This window comes from Anneissia japonica, unplaced genomic scaffold (assembly GCF_011630105.1).
Source record: "Anneissia japonica isolate Jap-2015-1 unplaced genomic scaffold, ASM1163010v1 scaffold199_len4679917_cov187, whole genome shotgun sequence".
NCBI lineage: Eukaryota > Metazoa > Echinodermata > Crinoidea > Comatulida > Comatulidae > Anneissia > Anneissia japonica.
The window spans coordinates 1988545-2013800 of record NW_022686322.1 but is presented as its reverse complement, the minus strand read 5'-3'; the positions used below and the strand labels follow the sequence as shown (position 1 = coordinate 2013800).

General features: G+C 31.8%; 1 protein-coding gene across 1 annotated transcript in view; it reads left to right on the top strand.

The window, feature by feature from the left end:
- The window catches only part of LOC117114279, a 46883-nt gene that overhangs the window by 19194 nt on the left and 2433 nt on the right, over nt 1-25256 (top strand). Inside the window, exon 4 of the mRNA XM_033257898.1 lies at nt 11338-11484. Coding sequence (XP_033113789.1) covers nt 11338-11484 — 147 coding nt within the window. The remainder of the gene's footprint in view (nt 1-11337; nt 11485-25256) is intronic.

Here is a 25256-nt window from a genome sequence, read left to right as displayed (position 1 = left end):
TGGATTATAATGAGGATAAAACTGATTTTGGTGATATGGAGGTGATGTACACACTAATGGTGGTGATTTGGATAATAGTTAGCATAGTGGTAGTAGTGATGATGAAGATTATGGTTCAATGATAATGAGAATAAAACTGATTGTAATAAGGTACAGGTAGATGATGATTATTGATGGTGGTAATTTGGATGATGATAATCGTACAGCAGTTAGCTTAGATGAAGATAATGGTGATAATTATGAGGATGAAACTGATTTTGGTGATACTGTGGTGATGAACACTGATAGTGGTTATTAGGATGATGATCATGGTAGTTAACATAATGGTAGTAGGGTAGTAGTGCAGTCAAAAATATTATGACGGTGTTAGTCGTAGTAGTGATGATGAAGATTATGGTGATGATAATGAGAATAAAACTGATTGTAATAAGGTGCAGGTAGATGATGAATATTGATGGTGGTGATTTGGATGATGATAATGGTAGTTAGCATAATGTGGTAGTGGTGATGAAGATGATGGTGATAATAATGAGGATGAAACTGATTTTGGTGATACTGTGGTACAGTCACATTCTACTGAGTTGGATATGTCCAAAAATCTGAACATAAGTTACTGTACTGAACATAACAAAATACACACAGCAACATTTGCAATGTATTTGAACAATGGTATAATGAACGGATGACCCTTCTATGCTCTTGGGCCTTCTTAAAAAATTATCTGAAAAAGATTCAAACAAAACATACCTTAGATTAAGCATTAAATTTATATAAACCCACATAAAGATAAATGATAAATGATAATTATGTTTGTTATTGCTATTATTTTTCATTATTATTTTATTTTTGCCATGCACACACTTTGTCGCACAACGGTCGTACATACGACCATTGGCCTACGAACCCATTTGTTCTCTGAGCACTTGACGACGCAATGCTCGTTGGCAGACTGAGCGGATTGTCATTCAAAACAATCCGTTGCATATGCCTCCTTGTTGTATGCTGCTTTCTCTGTGGGAATCACATAGGCTGATGACCGTTGGCACATTGTGTGCCCAGTTTTCATGAATACATGTAATACCTGAATTAAAAACATGGCACAGGTATAGTTTCTACACTTCGTATGCAGCTATAACCAGAAACAACTTGTGAATCAATCTCTCGGAGTAACAGAGGTTATTTTAAATTAAATAATTCACGATAGATAGTGAATTTTAAGCCATCAATCATACCTGTTTAGAATGTAAAACTACCTAGGTATGCAAAAAAAGAAAATAAGCTTTATGGTTATCGATGGTGTTGATGATGACGATAAATATATTTCCATTCATTAAAGAATATAAATCTAAAAATAAAATTACTATAGCTTGGCCATAGGTTTTTTTTATGCCATTTGTTAAAACCGAGATTGTTTATAGTATAGTAGTTGGAAGAGCTCAGAACAACACTCTAATTGCACTCAGAAAGGTCGCTGGATCAATTCTTGTAGCAGTCTTTTCTTTTTTTCACTTATATTTTACTTAAAAAAGTGAATAAAAAATGTAGCTAGGGCCTTCTGCAGCAGATCTGGGCCTTGAAGCGTATATGCTGAGGCCCCAATAGTAGTGTCTGAATGCCAATAAAGGTGCCCAGCAGAGCCCAAGGATACAGAGCAGGTGGTGGGTTTAAGTGAGGGGGAAGACTACTCCCTATATTATGTGTTTAGATGCTTAATTTTATCAATTACAATATAATTAGGTCTTGGGGAAAAATGTAATTTTATGTAACAGGTCACAAGCAAGGCCTGGGTCCAAGGGTACTAGCCCACCAACCCCTTCTCGGCTTCAGTGGATGTAGACCTATTTTATAAACTTGTTAATAACAATTAACAATTAAGCCTTAAACATCATTTGTCATTCATCTGATGTCATCAAATGTCATTCACATTACAGTGCACACAAACCACAAATTGCAAGTATTAAAATTTTTTTGAAAATTGCCAATTGCCTGATAGGTTTGGCTAGGAAAACCTGATGTTTAATGATCCCAACTTGCTTGCTGAATTCGTTTGCTGAATTCACATTATCTAATGTACAGGTTGGAAAGATGACAGAGTAGAGACATTACCTTAATGCACATTAAAGTAATGATGAGTATACTGTGTACATAAATGTTCTGTCATTTATCAACAAATTGTTTTTTACATGGTTTTTTTTTTTTTAATGTCTAGTTAAATGTACAATATGCCATTACAATGACTGACTTCAGATTCATGTCCATAAAGGCCAAAAAAAAAAAAAATTGTGTTGGCCACATTTTGGGAAAATCCAAAAATGGGTAGGTTGGTAGAAAAACTTATTTATTTTTTTTTTTTTAACCAAAAATGTGTTTATGCTTAAAAGGTAGAAAATACATAAATAATACAACAATTTTGGATTTACATCTCATACCATGCACCAAAATAGGCTAAGGCTAGGCCTTGTCTCCCCCCCCCCCCATCCTAGTCCAAGGCTATTCCAGCCTTATCTTTTAGTCAAAAAAAAAAAAAAAGCTAAAATCCCACCCTGAATTTTGTAAAAAATGGGTCGATTGGGCGTGGCCAACACAATTTTTTTTTATTTGGCCTAATTAGAGGGGGTTTAGCTATTCATAACTTACAAAACTGATACAAATAAAGTTTACCAGCTAATGCCTGTAATACTGTACAAAAAATTCCTTTCTTCACAATTCAACAACCCTTCATGTAAGTTAAAAATAGAATATTTTTATCCTGATCATATTTTCATATTACTAAGTATAGAATAAACTCCCAAATGATATATAATAAGTTTAAAATTTATTAATCTCAGTATATGTAATGTAATAGCCAAACATTATTTTGGTATCATGCCTCTTCCTAATTATTCAAAACACTCAGAAACATCACCATAATTGTACAGTATTATAAAGTGAGATGAAAATGAAATTCCATATAAACTGATTCACAATCTCCGACATTTACAGTATGTCTCTTTTCTCTTCCTTTATTTCAGATATCATTTCAAATTACCGGTACTCGTTGATTTTTTTTCTTTTAAAAAAAATAGAATTCAAAGTTATCAACTTCCAAAAGGAAACTTTTTTTGGTTTGTCACTGAAAAAAGAATGGAAATTTTAGGAAAAATTTCTTTGTAATTTATTTTTATTCTGTCATTGCCTTGAAGTCATAATAAGGACTGACAATTCAGTAGATATAAATCATTTATCTATCATCCAATTACTGTAATTGTTTAAGTTGCAATCTCACATTCTTTAGGACAATGCAATACCATTATGAAGGCAACCAAAAGGCACTATTATGTCTATTTCACCTAATACAGGTGCACTGAAATTGATTTATTCATAAATAATATTTTATTTTCATTTCCTGTTCTGCCTAAATATTTTGTCAGATATGTTTTTGCTGGTGTTTTATTTTGATTTTTTTCAACACTCTGACCACCTTTTAAAATTAAATTTCACTTAACGTCTGTATCAAATAAAATGTTTTATTGTTTAGCGGTTCTTTCTTGTTAGTGCACTTATTCGTGGAACGTTGCGTCAACGGCACATTCTGCGGTAACAAGTCCGATTATATTAATTACATTACAATACATTATCACATTATTTGCCATGATAAAGGCAGGTCAAATTAAAGTATACCCACAGAGATGCTTAAAAGCTTCATAGAATCTTTGCTAAATGCTAGAAATTCCACCATTAGCATTGCAGTCATAAATATAATCATCATGATATGATGCAAACTAAAGAATGTTCTAAAAATAGCACACAAAAATGGCCAAGAACTTGCATTTACATCAAATCTTTCTAAATCTTCCAAATATGTGTTAGTTTGTATCATAGTTCACCAAGAAATATTATACTAAAAAACAATGAAATTATTGAAAAAAATGTGTCCCCAAAAACGATATTTTTAAAAATATCACACTCTAATCTAATTTTGGAATTAATATGATTTATTCACTGGTTAATCCTTTTTGTTTTTTTTTTCTCACCATATATCATATAAAGCAATTTTATCCGGGAAATTTTGTCCAGGTCAATCTTCACTGTTGATGAATTTATCTACATTTAATGTGCATATCTTCAGATTGTGTGCAGAAAAAGTTAGTAGCAAGCTTTTACTATGCGAGACAAGTGCCATCTGTTTACTAGTACGCACTGTGTTTTTTGACACCGTCATTTAGATGTTGTGTTAATGTACCTCAGCGTTCAATTTGAAATTTCAAAAGGGGAAACTATAAACAGTGTTAAAGAACATTTTGTTTTCTGCCATTTACTTGCACGTGGTTGAAATAATATCAAGTCGTTCTAGTTCTAGTGAGAACTGTCAGATTGTGACCTGACCTTGTTCCTATTAAAAAAAAAAACATTTTATAAACCGGTACTAGCTAATCTCTCCTGCCCACAACAGAGGCTATATGGACCAATACACCAGGGTAACTCCCTACTTGTCTTGAAAGATGTATTGGGTAATTTTAAGTGCACATGAGCCAATTGTGTACATTGGGCCTATGGTTTTATAGTTCTTATAGGCGCTCGAACCAGCGCCTATAATATGACTGTAGGTTGCCGCCCCACTGCCTGAACACTTGGACATTCAACTCACCTTAGAGCAAGATATGTTTCGGTTCACTGAAAATATAAACATGCAGACCTATTTATCTTGTGATTTGCTGTGATTTTGGGTTTATTGTAAACTTACACAACTATTACAACCAGCAATATTTCCCTAGAAGTTGTAGTACTGTATGCATACAAATTTTTCTGTCCCTCAGCGTTAAACCAAAGTTAGGATCATAATCCGTTGTGATCAGTGCTTAATTTCATTTCCATACTTGTTTCATTTATCTTCTTTGATCTTTATTCCTTCATGTTTATTATGCATCATTTTGATGAGGTCTGCCATAATGCTTATTTATTTATATTCTGCAAGGATGTGCATATATTTATCTGAAATGTCTTGCATCATATGTATATTCTATGACCCTCTCGTTAACTTTGCATCTTCTGTAATACTTAGTTTCTAGTTGAAGAATAAATTACGGTAGATAAGCCTACTTCATTCACTCATTTGAAAAAACAAGCAGGTAGATAAAGATAGCTGGAAGCAAGAGGAAAAACTATGTCATTAAAATGACTGATAAGGTTGGAAAATGTAGCTAAAAAAAATTGTACAGTATTCTTTCATTCAAAATCAATCAACTTCAGTATTGGGAAAATATTTTATAAAATTGATTATTTCTTATTAACCTTTTGTTCATAATTTTCATGAGATTTATAAAACATAGGTATAGGGAGAGGATTAACACATGATTTTATGAAAGAAATTGATCATCTCAAAATGACAATAAATTATCATTTTATTGTCTCTTTTAAATTTTTTGAAAAGGGGGACCCAACATTTTTATTTTTTTTAATTTTTCATTTCTAACACAAACTAACTCAAAAGTCCCCCAAAAATATACGAACGAAAATATTTCCTTGGATCCTATTCGTTTCTTTTCGCTTGTTACAGAGCTAAAAAGGCCGAAGATAGTTTAAAATGCTGGCCTACCTACGTACTAGCTAAGCCTACGTACTAGCTAAGCCTACCTACTACGTCGCCCAACATCATGTTCATTGATAAACATTAAAATATTGACAGTGCTCCCATCCGTAAAAAGCGTTCCCAGCCTGTGAACACGAAGTCGCATTTTCATACCCTGGGACGTATACAGTGACTCTATTATTTGTGTTAACGAGTTTCAATTCATGTGAAAACCAGCATCGTGTCCGATGATAATATAGAAATATTGACAATGCTCCGAATCGTACAAGCGTTCCCAACCCGTGAACATGTGAACACGAAGTCGTATTAATCATACAATGGAACGTAGCTTTCTATTTGTATTCATGATTTGCATAGAAACGCGGCAGCATTTCGTGAATGACTGAATCAGGGTTCATGAGCTAGCCCACGCTTTCGCGAAGATTTAAATTTATCAAAAATGTATACATGTGCTGTGACTACAAATTTGAACCCAGGAAGGATTTTAACCTTAATTTAAGCCAGTTTAATGAATGAGTTAAAGTATTTTGTAAGAACATAAATACTTGAAAGAGTTGTGCTATGTTTTTTTTTAAACACCTAGTTGCTTATATTTTCTTTTCACAGAGTTGTTACAAAAGAACATACAGAACAGAATTGAATGATCATTATCACATTAGTGTAGCAGTAAATGGTAAAACTTGGGGTATGACAACTTGAAACTGTATGTGATAGGCCAATAAGGCCAAAAAAGAAAGTGCATCCCATTAAAAGTTAAATTTTTCATTTGTTATACAGTATCCACCCACACAGTTCTGATCCGTCGTGTACAGTATTTGCAATTAAAGTAATTGACTACAGTTTGAAATCAAATTCTTTGTTGTTTGTATTGTCTGATCAAAAACAAAAACAAAAAAAAGAACAAACCAAAAATCGCCTACCTACTGAGAAATTTTTTTGGGCCCGGATGCTAACCAAGTATTTTTTTTTTTTTGGCCTTATTAATATTATAACATGATGTTCCTATTTGCACCTATTGTTATTATTGTTCATGTGTTTGTATATATTGTGTTTGCAGTGCTAGCAGCTACCTCATTTTAATATTTTTTATTATGATTTCCAAGTTGCGACCTATAAGCTTTCACAGCTTAACCATAGCTTCACTAGAGCAAATTTTAAGTTGTATGAGAGCAAGTGCTTGGGGATTGGATCTGTGCCTTATACCTATAGGTTTACATATTCCAGTAGTTGATACTCACTATTATTGCAAGGGGTTGCAGGCTCGAAAGACACTTTCTTCATATAATTAAAAAAAGAACTTTTCGTTGAAGGGCTTTGATTTATATCAACATGTTCTTATTTGCGACTAATTATTCCTGTATTTATATTTGTTTATATGTTTTTACTTTACTCTACACTAAGATTCTGATGGCAGATAATGCTGGTGCATGTTGTAAAGTTTATTTTAAAATTTACACATACACCTTTAATTAATTTTGACTTATGGAATCCAATAACATTGATTCGGTTATACTGTACATACAGTACAGGTATTTATATAGCATGGCAAAATATAATCATCTGTCTGGTCTAAATTTAATATTTCTGTCTGTGTTATATATTAAAGGAAATATAAAAGTTCCAACATGAATTCTCTTTTGTTTTATGGACACAATAATGAAATCATTAATCTTTTTTGTGATGTAATGATAGAATATACTCCAGACACAAAATAACACATTTGGTGAAACAAAAAAGACAATTAACAGGTCTAAAGAAATAAAAGGTATACTGTTTCAAATAAAAAGTAAGATATATTGTACATTGTTTTTATTTGATTTCCCTTGGCTTCTATAAAGACATTTTCTATGTACCTGTTGTTAGACTTCCGGAGACTTTATAAAGGGCATCCAAAGGCTGTTTGAATTGTCAAATTGATGAATGGTAGGAAAAACAAGATTTATTTTTTAGAGCACACATAATCACCTTAGAAACTCATTTTATTTAACTGGGTTTATAAATTATATTATTGATTCAAACCAAAAAATGTTTTCCCATTATTCATAGAAATATTAGTCCTACATATGGATAATAAAACAAAAAAAATGGCAAGAATTTAATAGTCGTAAGTTAAAATGACATGATATTTGTAATTAGATATGGTTGAGTAGTTATCTTTGATATTAGCTGACAATGTGCACAATAATACATGTGCTATTCGTCTATTCTATGAATCCAATGCCCTAAAGGCTGGGATAGAAAAGTTCAATTTGGTAGAATTCACGATGTTATATTATTATAGAATAATTGTTATCATTATATGGGACTGAATAAATATGAAACTACTGTATGACTTGACTTGCCNNNTGTCTCTTATACACATCTAGATGTGTATAAGAGACAGATTTGAGCACTGTTATTATATTTATCCATTTGCCACTTGAAAGTCCTTAAAACTGTTTTTTATCACCCTTCATCATCATTATGAGGTAAACTGTAAAAAAAAAAAAAAAAAATAGATGCTAACAATAGTGAATATATGTGTTATCAAGTATTTTATAATACTTAATGTTTACTGGCTGACATATTAAAGCTACATTTACACTAGCCATGATTACGACACGACAACGACACAACACAGATGGCACAGTGTTGAAGAATACAAACTACGCGATGATATGTCATTGTCGTGTCGTATCGTGTCTAGTGGAAATCTAGCTTAACTTGTGTGGTTGGCTAAACGGATTAAATATAATATCAATGCTGTCTTGTTAACTATTGTTGTTTACAATGAAAACCATGTGGTTTCAATGAAAGGCAAATTGTTTTGAGAACAATAGTGTGATGCTACAGGTATAATGGTTACTATGATGAGTAATCAATTTTTGAACTAAAATTAGTATTAATAGAAGAAAAGTGCAGGTAGGTCTGTTTATCTCAATCAAATTTATCATCTAAAATTGATTTAATTTGTCAATTTAAACAAATTGTTGATTCATGATATAGGGTGGGGTTAGTTATAGGTGGACAAAAATGTGGGTTCTTTTGTTTGGTGACATTTTGTTTTCCATAGAAATGCGTTAGCCGACTATCATGGGGCACAGTGTGTGTCGAGTTTAAGAAAGAAAATTTTACACTAGATAATAGACAAATAATCTATACTTGAAGCCAGAGGAAAGAGTTTTGCATCACTGTGTTTCTCTGTGGAATATTCTAGACCAAACCAGAAAAAAGCCTACTCAGAAAAATTCAATTTGTTTTATTATATTAGCACAGCCTCATTAGAAACACCTTTTTGGTGAACAAAATTCTGTTGTAAAATATATATAATTACTATGAAGGTGATGATGATGGAGGTAATGATGATGATGAACATTGATGAGGATGATGATCTTGTTTATGATGGTGTTTGGCGATAGTAGTGATGGTGATGATGATGATGGTGGTGGTGATAATAATAATGATATTAGTGGTGATGATGTTAATGATCATGATAATAGTGTAATAAAAATAAAGAAAAACTTTTATATTTCTGAAATGTCCATTTTTTCATGGCAGTGAGCGCGCTAATTGGACAAAAATAAAATTTATTTTTATTTGAAATCATCATTATTGGCAGGCGGTGGGTTCACTAAACAAAGTATAAAAAAAAATCTCGCCTAATGTTGGTGATGATAATGATTTTGTTTGTGGTGGTGAATAATGATGATGATGGCCAGTCTAAAATGGTAATTTACAGTGCTGGTGGTGATAATTACTGTATTATAACAATCGTTGTGTTGTTTAATGATGATCATGTTGACGAGGATGATAATATGTGGATGTTGGTATATTTTTCTAGAATTTAGGGCTTGTAACATTTTATACCGTTTGAACCAGGTACAGCATTAGCATAATTTAGTGTTATCTTGTTACAGTGTTAAAGTATTTGTTAATGAGAGAGAGAGAAAGCATTAGGATAGTGATAATGATGCTATGACCACTTTATGCCCTACATAACACTACATTTCATAAATGAGTGTAGCACTAAATAAAATGACATTTTAGCTTTTTTTTACCTTTCATGCTTATTGTAGTGCCAGTTTTAACATACAGTGTTTAGCTTGTATATGATCCATGGCTTATCAGACTGGCAACTAAATATGATACAGGATCAATAAAACCACAGAGAGATCTGTGGACTTATATTTTTATAGTATTAACTGTATAAACAAATATAACTCTATAAAATGGATAGTTAAATGAATTTGAGTATGAAATTTGGTTAGGATTCATTTAATGTACATATAAATTAATTAATTATCTTCTGTGATTACCTGTATACAAAATGATATTTTCGTTTGGAGTCCATATTGTGACAAAAAAGAGCAACATGTCGGTAACAGATGTCAAAAGCTATGAATGTACGTATTAAAAGGTCAAATGTCAGATGAATTAAAATTCTTCCTCTAGTTACCATGATGATTTACATTGGCAAAGAGAGATATGCGTACATTTATGTAGCCAAATATTTTTATTTTGGTGCTAAATCTAGCTATAATAGTGATTTTTTGTTATGTAGTGCAGAGTAAAGGGGACAGTATATGCAGTGGACATGTTAAAGTTTGTAGAATATAAACTTGGAATTGTATGTAAGAATGAATATTTTTAGTATGCATTGAGTTTACTGATAAAATTTGTAATTGCTACATAAAAATTCATAAATCGCTTTCCATAATTGGTACGGTAAAATATTAATATTAAAAGAGAAAAATGTTTATATTAAAATAGCTGAATAAGATATCCATGAAAACACTGAGAATAAATTGAGTTGAAAATACTGAAAAAGTTTGCTACGGTAAAAATATATAGTGCTCGGTTTTCATAAAATTGTGATAAATTGTGACCTTTGTCTTCCTGTTGCAGTGGCGGATTCAAGGGCGGCCCAGGCGGCCTGCCCCTCTCCCCCCCCCCCAATTATATTCAAATCTTTTTTAAAAATGGAGATATAAATAAAATTCAAATTTTAAGTCTGAGAGTGCAATTTCTGGCCATCTAGAGGTGCCATAATCATAAATTTCCTTACCTCCACCCCAGCCATGGTGGGACTGAAGTGGTAGATCCTTCATCTGTGAAAGTACCTCCCCAGTCCCCCCCCCCTTTTTTTGAATTCCTGGATCCACCACTGTGTTGTATTGTACCATTTATATTTTATTTTTTCAATTGAATAAATAAATGAAATGTGCAAAGTAAATATTTTTTTGTAAATTTTTGTATGCATTTTCTGCATTATTTATTTAATTTAGCTATTTCATGTACTTGGTATATACAGTAGTAACCTAACAGTAGACCTACATGTTTTCTCAGTCCAGCTAAGTGAATTGCAGTTGAACCTTTATTAAGTGGACACTCATCAACTTTTCTTCTCATTTTTTTCTGTCCCTTCTTCTTTCTAACATATCATTCTTTATGCCAAGCTGAATTTTCCTTATTCTCCTTTGCACCAACATTTCTCAAAAGCTTTCAGAATTATTTGTCTTTTTTTTCTCCTTATCTCTTTTACATTCAACTGCAAGTAACTCGCCAATTATAAGATAGAATGACGCTTTTCTAAACTAAGTCTCTTTTTATAAGAAGCTTAGGGAATGGAGATAATTTTTAGGAAATGGGCTAGTAGGATGGTGTTATGTATAGTAAAACATAACTCAACTTGATCTATCAAAATTAGAGACAGTAATGTGTTTTAGGGTCTTCATGGCTTGCAACATATATTATGACTTAATGAATTTAATATAAAAAATATATTTCAGACTATCAAGAATGAGAAAATGGAGACATTACACAAACCATTAGAGGAGAAAGTAGTTAAGTTAAAGAAACGAAACACAGAACTGGCGTCTATTGCTAAACGGCTTGAGGAGAAAGCTAAAGAGTTGCAGAGAAATAGCGGTAAATCGGTAAGTACAGTAAATATATTAATTTAAAGCCTATGATAAGTATATCCTGACATTAAAACCATATTCACATATATCGTGTCTCTAATTTCGCTGATGAGATTTCCAAGCATTGGATTGATTTATCATACCTTGCCAAGTTGATTTTTTCGTACTTATAATAATTACATGATGGTGCAAGAAGAAAATAGACAAAATTCTTTTTTTTTTTTACATTCTGTGAGTGAATTTTTGTACAGACATGAACTGTGTATTTTGTGCAGAACTCGTGATAGTGGAGAATGCATGTAGGGTTATCTGATATTACTGTACTTTCACGTTATGTTAAGTGCAGAGAGGTCTCCACAATATGCACTCTATAAGTTGACCATTATAATATTATTATTTTCCTATTTGCAATCTTTATTTTTATTTGAAAAATTTATGAGATATTAAGACACATTTTACAATAAACTTTTAAATCTTAACATTACTCCATTTGAAGGACAGATTTTTTGTGAACATGTACTGTACTTCCCAGATACAAAATCCTTTTGGAAAATAATTAAAAAAAAAAGAAAGAAAAAGAAATTATCGATCGCCCAAAACGCCTCCAAGGTTATTTCCAGGTGTCTGGAAAACAAACATATCGTGGGGCATGCTTCCAGACACCCTACTTCGCCCTCACCCCACCCCACCCTTTCAGACATCTCTGCATCCACACTTGAAAATTACTTTATTGCAAACTTAAGGAAAAAATTTGAAATTTACAGAATAATTTAAAGTTATTTATTAAAAATGTTTAAAATATTTAAATTTCTTTGGTTATAACATAAGAAAATTGATTCTGAACGCACAGATTAGATAACGTCAAGTTAGTATGTGTTAACTGCAGTGCTGCTTATTGAATTTATGCGTGGGCTGCGGTTTGACAGTTCAGGTCAGTACGTAGGCAACTGGTTGACAGGTTACAGTAGGTTGATACGTGGGTAACTCATTGACAGCCTTGGCCAGTGCATTTGACTTGCCCAAATCCATTCGCCATTCATCTCTTATTGGACTTTCCAAAGATTTTATCCACTGTATTCTCTTTACTTTCACTTTAACGTGATATTAATAATAACTATATAAGATTTAAAGGGATCTCGAGTTGGAAGAAAGCTACTCCTAGAAGATCTGATTTAATGAGCTTTCTTGACATACTGTTTATACTGTATGTGATGATACCCATTTCCAGTTTATCTTCAGGGGGATAATGATATTAGCATACTCTTATCTAACAATAAAGAGAATACATATCACAGGGTATTTTTCTCAATACAAATAATTAAGAATATAAAAAAAAAAAAAACAGCATAAGAATTATTACTTGCTCATAATAAAATAAAGGGCCTGTTATTTTTAAATATAGAAATGATTATACTGTAGCCAATAATCTGAAGTAGAATGTATACTTAGTCAGGGTTGATTTGTTCTGTCCATGTGTTGCCATGTTGCCATAAATTTTATGATTTAAACATCATCATGGTAATGCCATCAAAACTTACACATTCATTTCCATTCATCCTTCGATCCCCTATATGTATATCTCTTGCTTTCAAAGTTCACAGGAGCAAATTGCAATAGTCAAAATATAGAACTGTTATACATATGGTTGATGAGATGATGAGAGAGGCAGTTGTCATCATTAATGGCTAGTCATTATCTCCTTATACAACATTATGTTAATTCCTTTAAACAGTATATTTTATGGAAATACTCATTACACAGAAATCTTGTAGAGATTTTCAGTTGGAAAATTAACCTGTATTATTAGTTCATTTTGTAATACCATCAGATAATCTACACTACTGTATGTATAACATAACATTAATACACTATTACAGTATTATTATTTAATTGCTGCGAAGCAGCCAATTCATATTCTTGACAGCAATTTGACCTCTGAAAGGTCATTGTTTGTCAAAAATCAAGGGCCTAAGACGACTGAAAAGCGGAGTTTCCTTCTTTTGTAAACTAACCTACACGTACCAATGTCCGCATGTCGCGCTAGCCTTATCCTACTCTAGGCCTAGACAAGCTAGAATGGTATAGGCCTAGCCTTGAAGGGATGAAGGTCCCAATGAAAAACGTCGCTTCTTGATAGCTAACATTGTCTATTTAACATCACAATAATTCATTATTAGACCTATAGTTGTTTTTTGAATTGTACTCCACAAATCTCAGCCGATACCTTGCACAACTAGTTGTTACGTCTCGTATGTATTGTCGTGACGTCCTGGCTCACTGGCTCACACTTGTGATGTCTCGCACTTGTGATCAAATAACACGCTGGCTTGCACTTTGGCAACACTCTTTGGTAGTCAACTTGCCCCTAAAACCCGCCCTTGGAAACTTGCCCCATAAAAAAATGTACACTTCCTAGACCATGCAGTCTTCAAAATAAAAATTGTAACCTTTGGTAATCAACTACATTTTCCACATACATAGAAATTTTTAAAACTTTATTAAAAAAAACCTAAACCATAATTTACCACTATAGACACTTTTTTGACAAAAAGGAGAAATTACGACTTTGTTACCCAATGAGAAGTGTTCTAATATAGACAATGGGTCGTGTCTCATATTATTTGTTATATTTTTATTATTCATTATTTTCACTTGACTCGCATAAAAAGAACATTTATATGCAGTTGATGTTTTGTTATTAAGATATAGGTAAAAAAGATAAAAAGGAATTAAAACATTATTTAAGCATTATCTAGATCATCACTCAACAAAGATAAATATCTTTCTTCACCTAATCCTCACTCCCCTCTGTTCTGGACTCTCCACTTCTATTGCCTCAAATGACTTTGTTCCTATCCATCTTTTTTTTCTCTTTCTGACCCAAGCCCTTAGGATATAATCCATTGCTTATTATGCCAATTAAGCGAATATATTAATCTTCCTACGTGACTATAATCTAATATTTCATTACAATATTGATCATTCTTTGATATCAAAACTTGTTCACAAGCTAAACGGCCTTTAGTCCCTCGACATTGAAGCTAAAATTGTGTTTGAACATTCTCCAGCAATAAAGTAACATTTATTGCTGTGACACTTTATCCACGTTTTCCCCCTAGCTCTGCATAATGGCAACAAATTGCCTGAAATGTGCTACTTTAACTAGTCCCTTTTTGCCTATAAAAACTACAGCACACCCAGTCTCCACAGTATGGATTTTGTATTAGCAGTTTTAACTTGATGCATAATTCCAAACTACACACACTACTATTGCAAAGCTCTGACAATAATTTTATTCCATGGTATAAGGGAAGCATGGGTATGGGAGAGGGAATGCACACCTTCCCAGAAAAGTTTGTGCCAACCCACCTCCAAGCAGTGGCAGTGCCAATTGGTGGCAGGTTGCTTTTCATAATCCTCTATTTTGGCCGGTCTGATTCAAATTCTTTGTTAAATGTCTTTTGACTTGACCCAAAAAAAAGAGCCAACTTCTTGCTTAATTTAATGATTATGATAATATTACAGAGAATCATATTAAGTGAAATGGCTAATGCATTCAGAAATATAATTGAATAAATGGTAATACAGCCCCCAGGGAGTTTATTATGTGCGCCATTGGCATACTCTATTTTCCGATACTTTTCAAGTAATGTGACAAAGAACATACATTATTTGCAATGCAGGACCAAATTCTTTTGCTCTAATAAGTTAGCAGTTAACAACCTGAATTTTGCTAATTTAGAGTGTGAAATTCCAAAAAGTCTGTTCAAAAAATATATCAAACACATACAAGTTACTAATTTTGGGAATGCTCTCATTGTATTGGTAGCTAGTTTTTTTTAAATGTTTTTCCTTCTTGACTATTTCTTTTAATTTATTGTTATTCCTGTTTATATTTTATCCTTAAATTGAATAAAAAGAAAACTAATCAGTGATTTACAAGAATATAGGAATGGTATTGTGGTCTCTTAATTGATGAGGAAAAAGATTGTGAAAGATAATAAATTACTTATAACTATAAAGTTATTTTTGTTATTGTCAATTAGCCAAGCACTCTGAGACTTTATTGTGTAGAGCACTTTAAAAATGCTTGTTTATTATTGTTCTTATTAATGCAACACAGACAAATAATTATTTAATTTCAATATTTTTTAAGAAAACATAAAATATATTTAAAAAAAATCAAGACTACAAATTTAATTTAAAAAAAAACCATTCATTATAAAATGTACAGTGTATCGTTAAAGTGTAAAGGAAATATTAAAGATTTTAGACAAGATCTCCGTGGTTCGGTGCATGCACTGTGGCTACCACCAGTTCAGCGACTGAGCTTACCTAAGTAATTGATTTTACCAGCAACAGAAAGTTAAGGAGGTCTTTACAGACACACTTGTAACCTTCTGAAGACAACTAAATAGTGTACTTCAAATGTCAAGACTTGAATGAGTTTTACAGAGCGGAAACTGTAGAATTGTGTGTATATGTTTAATTGCACCATTACATAATTAAAAACCATTCAATGAAAGTGTTTATCTATTTTGGTTGCATGGTTAATTTTGTGATTAATGTGTACTAAACAGTGTATGCTTCATGATTAGGCCATGATTTAGATATTACCATGGCAGTTAGCATATTTATTCTAATGTTACTATAGATCGATGGTTTTCTAGATATAGTGCATGCCTTTCTTAAGGTCCTTGGTTCATTACTTGTAATACCAATCACATTTTACTAGTAAAAGCCAATTTCTTACAGAATATATAATATATGACACACCGACAATTACAAAAGGAATGTGATAAAATTCCAATTACTCTATTTTTTAAACCACAACCTTATAAACTCTATGCATATTTCACTAATTGAGGCAGTATTACTGCAAAATTTTTAGTCTTGTGTTTTTAATTATAAAAATAAGCCGACTATTATTATATTAAATTCCAAACACTGACTCTCTTATCCTGTGCACATTATATCTCATGTAAAATTTTGTGGGGCATTTCCTTAATGATCTTGTTGGGAATTTGAAAGAGCTCCTACATAATGCTACTGTAGTTTATTGGGTTCTTCTAAGATTGAACTCTGTTCTTAAAGGTCCTGCCTTTGACTGACCTTTTTATTGCCCTTCCTCTTTCTCAGTGAGTTTCTGTTCTTAAAAACAATGAAAGTATTTCTAAAGAATTTATCAGTATATTTTTAGAAGTTGACAACTTCATGAATATTGTCTACCTATTTAATTATTTTAATTTAAGTGAATAATTATTTTGAATTTATTCATAATTATTTATATTTGTTATACTATTAAATGTCATCTTCTGTTTAAAACACTGTTTTCCCACAGGCCTAGTAAACATAACAACAATCATACAACAACCCAGACAGTGCTTAACCTATAATAAATCAACATTGTTTATTATACAAGTTCTTTACAAATACTGTACAGCAGTTTGTAAAATCAAAAAGTTTATTAGTTAATATCTAATATCTACATTCGTTCATTTAACTATATAAATAGTAATGTAAATAATTGTTTTAAAAAACATATAATTTAGAGTTATTTTTATCCTAAACATTCTTATTCATGTATATCTACTTTTTAATTATGTCAAAATTATTCATTGACATTAATCAATATCCCCTTTCCTGTATTCCCCATTTCTGTTGCCAGCCTTACTATGTTTGTATTTCTGTTTTCTATTCAGAATTTTTTAGTCTCATTTCATCATTAATTGTAGTTAATAATATTTTTTCAATACAATCACTAGAGGCCCTGTCACCTTTGCCATAAAAGTAATCCTCTTAAAATGTGATGTCATAAATGTATTAGAAAAAGAATTGGTATTGTATTTGCAAGTTCTTGTCCCAGAATCCCCTGTGCATTTCCGAAACGGTGTTTATAGTCAGGTGATTAAAAAGCAATCAACGGAATCATTATATTTTTTTATATTCAAATGTGTCTGCTTTAATTTCAACCGTACATTTTTTTTTATACATATCATGGGTTTTTTTGAAAAGTTGCGTTATGAAATATTTTTAGCATTATACATCAAAAGTAATGATCACAACTGATGAAGGGTTTTCATTAGACTATGAAATAGATGGAATTCATGATGGGATGGGAGTCACATGACATACTTGGGGGTAAACAAATCGTGCCGGTGAAATGTGGGTGACAATTCCTGCAGTTTCGGTATGGAGGTTGTGAATTGGTTCTGGTAGTTTCAAACCCTAAATGCATTAAGAATGTTAGAATATCAGTTAGCACATACAGTATAAACACTATTTTGAACAATCGTATTGCTATACCTTGCCATTAATTTCTCATGTTAACAGTGGGCGGTTGTTTTTTACAGGCATGTAACATTACCATTTCCTATACTTTATACCCACATACTGTAGGCCATAACATGCGTCATGAATTCTGTTCATAGCTTTGAATAATAATGGATAATGTCTATCTGTAACCTGTCCTGTGGACAGAAGACTGTGGTTGTACAGGTATGTTGAATATGTTAAGGAAAAAAATTAATACAATGCTTGGAGACTATTACACTGTATCATACTTTATATATAACACACATAAATTCAATTCTATAAACTGTACTACAGGACAATCACATGGCTCCTGCAGGTATCTATATGTAACATGCATATAAGTAGGTCCAACACAGTGGATTGACGTCACAATAATAGGGAGATTTGAAAATGGATTAACATATAACTGTGCTAATTTTCCACCAAAACCAGTTTATAATCTAAAAATAGCATTCAAAGGTAGTAGAACATATTTATATAGGTCACCCTGGTCGATCGACGAAATTGAATGTAGCGTAGCTTCAGAGGAGGTGCAGAAATACCTTTGATTTTAATTATTATAAATGATAATTAGAATTTCAAGAATTGTAATATATGGCAACCAACTCAAATGAAAATTAGACTGGTTCTTACTGTCATTAGAATACTGTGGATGAAGGAATGAATTCGGTAATTCCTGGTTCATTTATTTATATGGCATATACAGCGTATTTGTAATGAAATATAATAAAATAAAATATAATAAAATGAAATACTTAATGATATACAGTAATTTTTTTTGATATGTTGTAGAGTACAGTACAACTGATTTTTTTAAAGACATGAATAAAGTGTTTTTTGAAAAACTTGGGAACAGTTAATGAGATACAGATTTTTCCAGTATTCAAAAACTGTCGGAAAGGGGGTTGTAATCACAATTTTTTCTACTCCTAGTTTTTAAATATCCAATAATCTGGAAATCCAGGTTTTTTGTCAAAAACCCTTTTTGTGTTTCGGAATACTCATTTGTACAATAAATCAGAATGTTTTTTTCCCGTCCAGAACCAGGCTTTAAATCATAATAATTTAGTAAGTAATGGTTGTTAAAAATATAATGCAATAATCTTTTTTTTTTTAATGCAAAGATGGTTTTGATATTAGTAATCCCATATCATCACATTGTAGCTGATTGTGTCAAAATATGAGAATATTATAATGATGTCAAGTGATATGGTACTTATGTATCAGACACATCAGGAATGACTTTATAATGATAGTGATCTTAGGAAGAAGTCCGTTAACACACAATTCTAATTTCTGATGGTTAGAAAATAAATTATTATCGTCATTTTTGGTGGCTTATTAAGAAAGTAGAGCAGTCAGTCCAAAAATTGCATACTGTACCTCCGCCCTGTGGGTGTATACCGAACAATACACGCATGCCGTGTATGATGGGTGACTTATTTTCTGCCTTGTGCCTGAATACTTAACAATATGCAAGCCATGTATGATAGGCTTTTCCATTATTTTCTTTTATGCTCAAAGGTAAAAAATTGAACTTCCATAACCTTTTCTTCCCAAAAGTTAATCATCTCTTTCTTACATTATTATGCACCATTTCTTAGTTTTTATGTAATCTTGCTAACACTACAGACAGACAGAAAGACATAACCTTCTTGGCAGAGGTAACAATGTTATTAGAGGCCTGTGGTTTGCTGTTACTGGGTGGCAACATTTTGTCACCCAGGATTTAACTTCAAGAAATATGATGTAATAATAAGGAGACTTTATCAGCAAGCTGGAAACTAGGGGTCATTCCCTATACATCTGTGTATTGTACAGATTTGTATCTAGCATACAATTCAGCTTCGGTTACTTCTTCCACCCCTATGATATTCTTGATGTGCAAGTGTACTCCAATGATGGATGAAAAGATGTGGTTAATCATGGGTACATATGAAACATGAAATTTAAGAATATAATAAAGAGACTTTCTTAGTACAGTATAGTAAATAATGAGGATTTATGAGTGCAATGGAAAGGATATTTTCATGAGAATAATATATAAATAGTGATACTGTTTACTGAAAGAATATTTCGATGAGAATGGTATCGTTGTTTTTAATGTTCTTATTTAGAGTATAGACAATGGACGACTGTTACACACAATATAGTCAACACCTTTATTCAACACGATCTGTGTGTACGTTCTGTACATGTTCAGCTGCTCTCACATGGCGAGAGCGTGTAGTGACAAATGCTGCCCTCAATATACTACAGATATATAAATAATGACACTGTTTATGTGCAATGGAAAGAATATTTTTATGAGAATAATATCAATAGAGGGGTTCGGCGATGGGCGTCACATGACCTAACTTGAGTGTTTGATATAAACAATTGACTGGCACAACGGTGTTTTACATTGAGATTGCTATCTTGTTTATTGCTGTAAACTATATCAAATTGATTAGAAATTAAACTTGAAAAGTTTGCCTTAATGGTTTACTAATGCTGTAAAGGATACTGGCAGCAAACATTGAGATCTTTTGACAATTGTTAGGCCTAAGCCCCTGCACATCTATGGCATGGTTAGTTATGCATGATGGACTTCGACCCACGAACTATGCTGCAATGTTAGGGCTAGTTAAGGTTTATGATCACTTAAATTTCGAAGCATACAATCCTTGGAGAATGCTAGGATAAGTAAATAAACACTATTTTGAACAATTGTACTGCCTTTACTAGCCATTTATTTCTCACCTTAACAGTGGGTGGTTGTTTTTTCAACCTTAACATTATCTTTCCTATACTATCGCACTGTAATGTTTTTCATGTATACCCAGGTTAAGTCACGTGACTGGCTGTAAACAAGCATCGCCGAATCCCTCTATTGTTTCTTTCAATGAGGTATAGAGCTGAATGGAATGAACATTCCATCTGTCTCCATCCATGAATATATTATATTCTACTATCCTGTAGCTTATACATCTACTGATATATGTGATATCTGTTATGTTTGACTAATTTGCTACTCTGATTGGAGGTATTGAATTTGGCAACCTACATTTTGTTATCCCTTTCATGACCAATGGTGCGGTTCAGCGACTCTAACTAAAGTTGTACAGCAAAATCAACGGAAAAGTGATATCGTCCTCAGAGTGTACTTTTTTCTATTGGAATGCATCCATTGGTTTAATCCCATGTGATATAATATTCAACCAATCAAATGATAAGATTCAAAATAGGTGTTATATAATAGTGTTTGCTCTACTAATGATATAATCTCATATAACACATACAAGTTTATATAATATTTTGAAATTGATTAGTTTACAATCTGCTTGCCTGTTTCTGAACGATACATAGATTCTATTGATTCTTGATTATGTATCAGATACCGCATGTCAACTTCCAGGGGAAACATAACCAACTCTAATGAAACAGCTTAAGACTCTAGAGGGCTCAGTACTCATACATAGTCTGTGTGTGTGTGTATGTCAAAATTGTTTTTCTCTTAATTCCCAATAATTTTGAAATTTACATAGAAAATTTAAATGTTAGAAGGTTGCTCTTTCTCTGGAATGATAAGGTCTAAAGCAAATCCACATTATTATTTCCAATTGTTGTCTCCTTCCTGTACTATTTCTATGGGGTAAGTAATAATTTTATGACTAAATATTGTATTTACTATTATCATTTAGTATTACATTTACAACTGATTTACCAGTCAGATTGTCTTATTTAATTTTGAGTATCCGCTTTACTATTCTGTTAGTATGCGTATCTTGCCTCACAAGGTATGCAATGAGCAAAATAACTATTGTGTTTGATATTTTTCACCGTGTGAGAACTACTGTAGATCATGTACATGCAAAAGGTTAAAGGTTATGTATTTATACCGCACAAAATATGATGGGGTCTCTGCACAAAAACAAATGGACAGATGTGAATTTAAAAAACACGGAAAGGACTCTGAGCTAGCACCCAAACTTAAGTATGGGAATACACCCTCATCGCTGACCAGAAATGTCAAAATGTACCCCTGTCCCGCACCAGTTGAGTCTCGGCCAGGACTCCTGCACCTCCATTACTGATAACTAGAAAAAAGCTAGGAGGCAAGGAATGGAAGAAAGTGAGAAACCAAAGAGAACAAAACAAAATAAATGAGATTTAAAAAAAGAGATGGATGCCGACTGACGACAATGAAAGCTTCCAACATGAAGAAGTATTTAAATAATTCTTTACCTTTGTTTTAACTTTCATACCATCTAATTATCAGAGAAGACAATCTTGTCTAGCCGAGCTGTGTCCGCTTTTGTGTGTCATGCTTTACGGCCATAAATACTGTACAGCACTGCATGGCAACCAATCAAGCATGGAAATTTCAGGATGTTTTATTTTAACAGACAGTAAAGGATTATTGCAGGCTTGGTTGTTATGCCAGATTATTACAGTAGATGTAATTTTTAGTTTTAGGTATTGATTTTTGTTGCTTTGTATTTATCTTAATTCATAAATTGTTTCTTTGTGAATAAGATTGCTGTAGGCTAGAGATGGCTTTATTAGTTTGGTGACTGACAGTTCAATTATGTATTAAGCTGCATAAAAGTATTTCTCACATTTCTTATTGCTCAAATATAACGGGAACTACCATATTTTAAATATTTTGGCTAATAATTGGGGTATTTTTTATATCTTGTTTCATAGCCATGTAGTAAAGAACATTTAACTGACCTACTTTTAGAAATTGACCTACATTTACTGTTCCAAAGTTAAAATATTTCCAAAATACATTTCATGTTCATTTGAAATTTGCAATTGATTGGAATTATTGACTTTCCAATCATGCACATCCAATGTGGAGATAATTATATCCCTGAATGCCTTGTATAATCAGGTTTACTCTGTCTATTGCCAATATACATTTCCTATTTACATGTGAATAGCGCTGCTAAATCTTGTACTTAAACTTGGTTATATATTTCAGCTTCAACAATAATGGCAGAGCAAGATATTGCTTGGCTTTAAGGAAATCCCAGTACAAATACTTGTCAATATTTTTAAACAATGGTAATTTCGTTTATAATCATTTACGAAATTTGAATGAAAATTTTATGAAATAACTCTACGACATGGCTGACAAGCTTTCAGGAGTACAGGTCCCCCTCCAATTAAAGACCACCTCCAATTAAAGACTATTCTTCTATGGTCCCAAATGAACAAGTATTTTATCTTTATTATTCTAATTAAGGAGACCAAAGCTGCTAAAGACAATTGAAACCCAGTCCTAAAAGTGGTCTTAAATTAGAGGGAGACCTGTATTTGGAATATGTGGATGAGTATTTCCTTGTGATTTTCTAGAGAATTTTTTGGAATGATTTTGCCATGTAGTGCTTTAATCTGTCCTCGACACCCAAGGGTTCTTATCACTTATGAAAGTAATAATAATATAATAATAATAATTGTCAATTTATATAGTGCATAATGTAAAATACCTCTATGCGCTTTACAGCATGGAGTGGGAAAAATAATTAAAAGTTTCACCTAAAATAAATAATGAATAACAACAATGAATAACAACAATAAAAATAAATATATAATGTTAATAAATAAATAATTTGAAAATACAGAATTTTGCTTAAAAGTGATTTAATCTCTGCAAGAATTTCTGGTTGTTATCCCTTGTGAAACTAAAAAAAGACAGCCCAAAAAGGACACATTAAGGACAACAAACAGCATAACAAATATTCTGTATTTGTCTTTAATTGCATTACGTGATTTAGCAGTAGCTTACCAAATTATATGCTATGGAATTACTGTAGTAGATATCATTTAAACAAATATCTTCAAAACTTTAAAAAGGTCAGTTAAGTTAAAATGTAACCATTCACGATATGTTTCTCTGTCCTCTGATTTAGATGTTTCACCTTTGAGGCTAATACCTAACCCTTTGTGTGGTATTAGCAGCCATCATATATAAGTTGTCAGTTTAATACTGCTAGTTCATAATAGGCCTATGAAACAAAGAATATCCACATGTAAAGGAAAAACTAAATGAAGCTTTGAATCAAAATGATATTCAAGTAATAGTACAGTATCTACTGTAATTTCTAAAGTTGAATAATATAATGTAATGTAGTTTAGATTAGCACTTAACAGAGTCTCAAAGTGCTCAAAAGAGTTTTGAAATGAGTAGTTTGCTTTTAACAAAATTCCACAGCTAATACCTGACCCATTGTGCAGTAATGTCATCACAATTAACATGTTAAAATTATTATTTAATCTTGAATAATTAACAAAAAATTATCACCATCATCATATCTTTATTTATTTATTTATTTCTATTTGTTTATTATTTATTTTATTCATTTTTCCTTTAACATGATAACAATTTGTAGTGATGTAACACTGATCTCACTAATAATAGATAATAATAATGTCATCTTATTCGGTGCACGTATCCATCTCTTGGTAGAGCTGTTCGCGGCGCCGTTTTCCACCTGCAGAGTGTACAAGTAGCCTTTTTTTCTGCATTATTATTTTGAATTAATTTTATTTAAATTATTTATTTATTTTTATGTATATTTAGTGGCTATCTAGAAAAGAAATGAAATTTATAAAGAATAAATTTTAAAAATACCAAAGTTAAACAAAATATATATTTGAAATATATGTTTTAGTTTCTACATTCATTTGAATGATATTCTCATTTCATGGATTTCCTGACACACTTTAGGAAAAAAAAATCATTGGAACAAAATGCACTGTAGTTTGTTATTAGAATAAATCAAAGTTGATATGATGCTCATAATTGTTTCTGTTTGCTACCCTCTATTTCTAATAACTTGACAGTTTCAAAAGTTATGCTGCCCTCTATTGTTTGAGCTTCCACCAAAGTGATTAAAATTTAATCATCTGGTAGAAATTGAATTAGGTATGGTAGCATTTTAATGAATAGTGTTTACAATTGAATTAATCTGAGCATGTATTCTGGCATGTAGCCTTCAGTAAGACTACACAAATCTTGAGTGCCATTCTGTAATAATCTACTTACTGAAATATCATGTTCATGTTTGTCTCCAGCGGTACTATGATTATGTCTGATATTCAGAACAGCATTGTTAAAGTCATTCCCAGATGGAGGATAGGATATGCTTGGCATTTCAAAGCATCCCATAAATCTGATAATTTTTTTTTTATATCTTACTCGCAAAATGTCTTTGATTTTCTGTTAAATAAATCGTAATTCATTCTAAAGTCAGGTTATAATTCTATCATATGCTTCAGTTCTCCATTTTTTTTAATGAACTTCCTCTTCATGTTATTATAATACAAATATTTATATATTCATATAATTAGTATACATATGACATATAATATGATTATATATAAAAATTATATATAAAATAATATATAAAATCAAACAAAATTACTAAATACTTTAACAGTTATAGACATAGACTATATTGGTTTGAATTTGAATATATTTA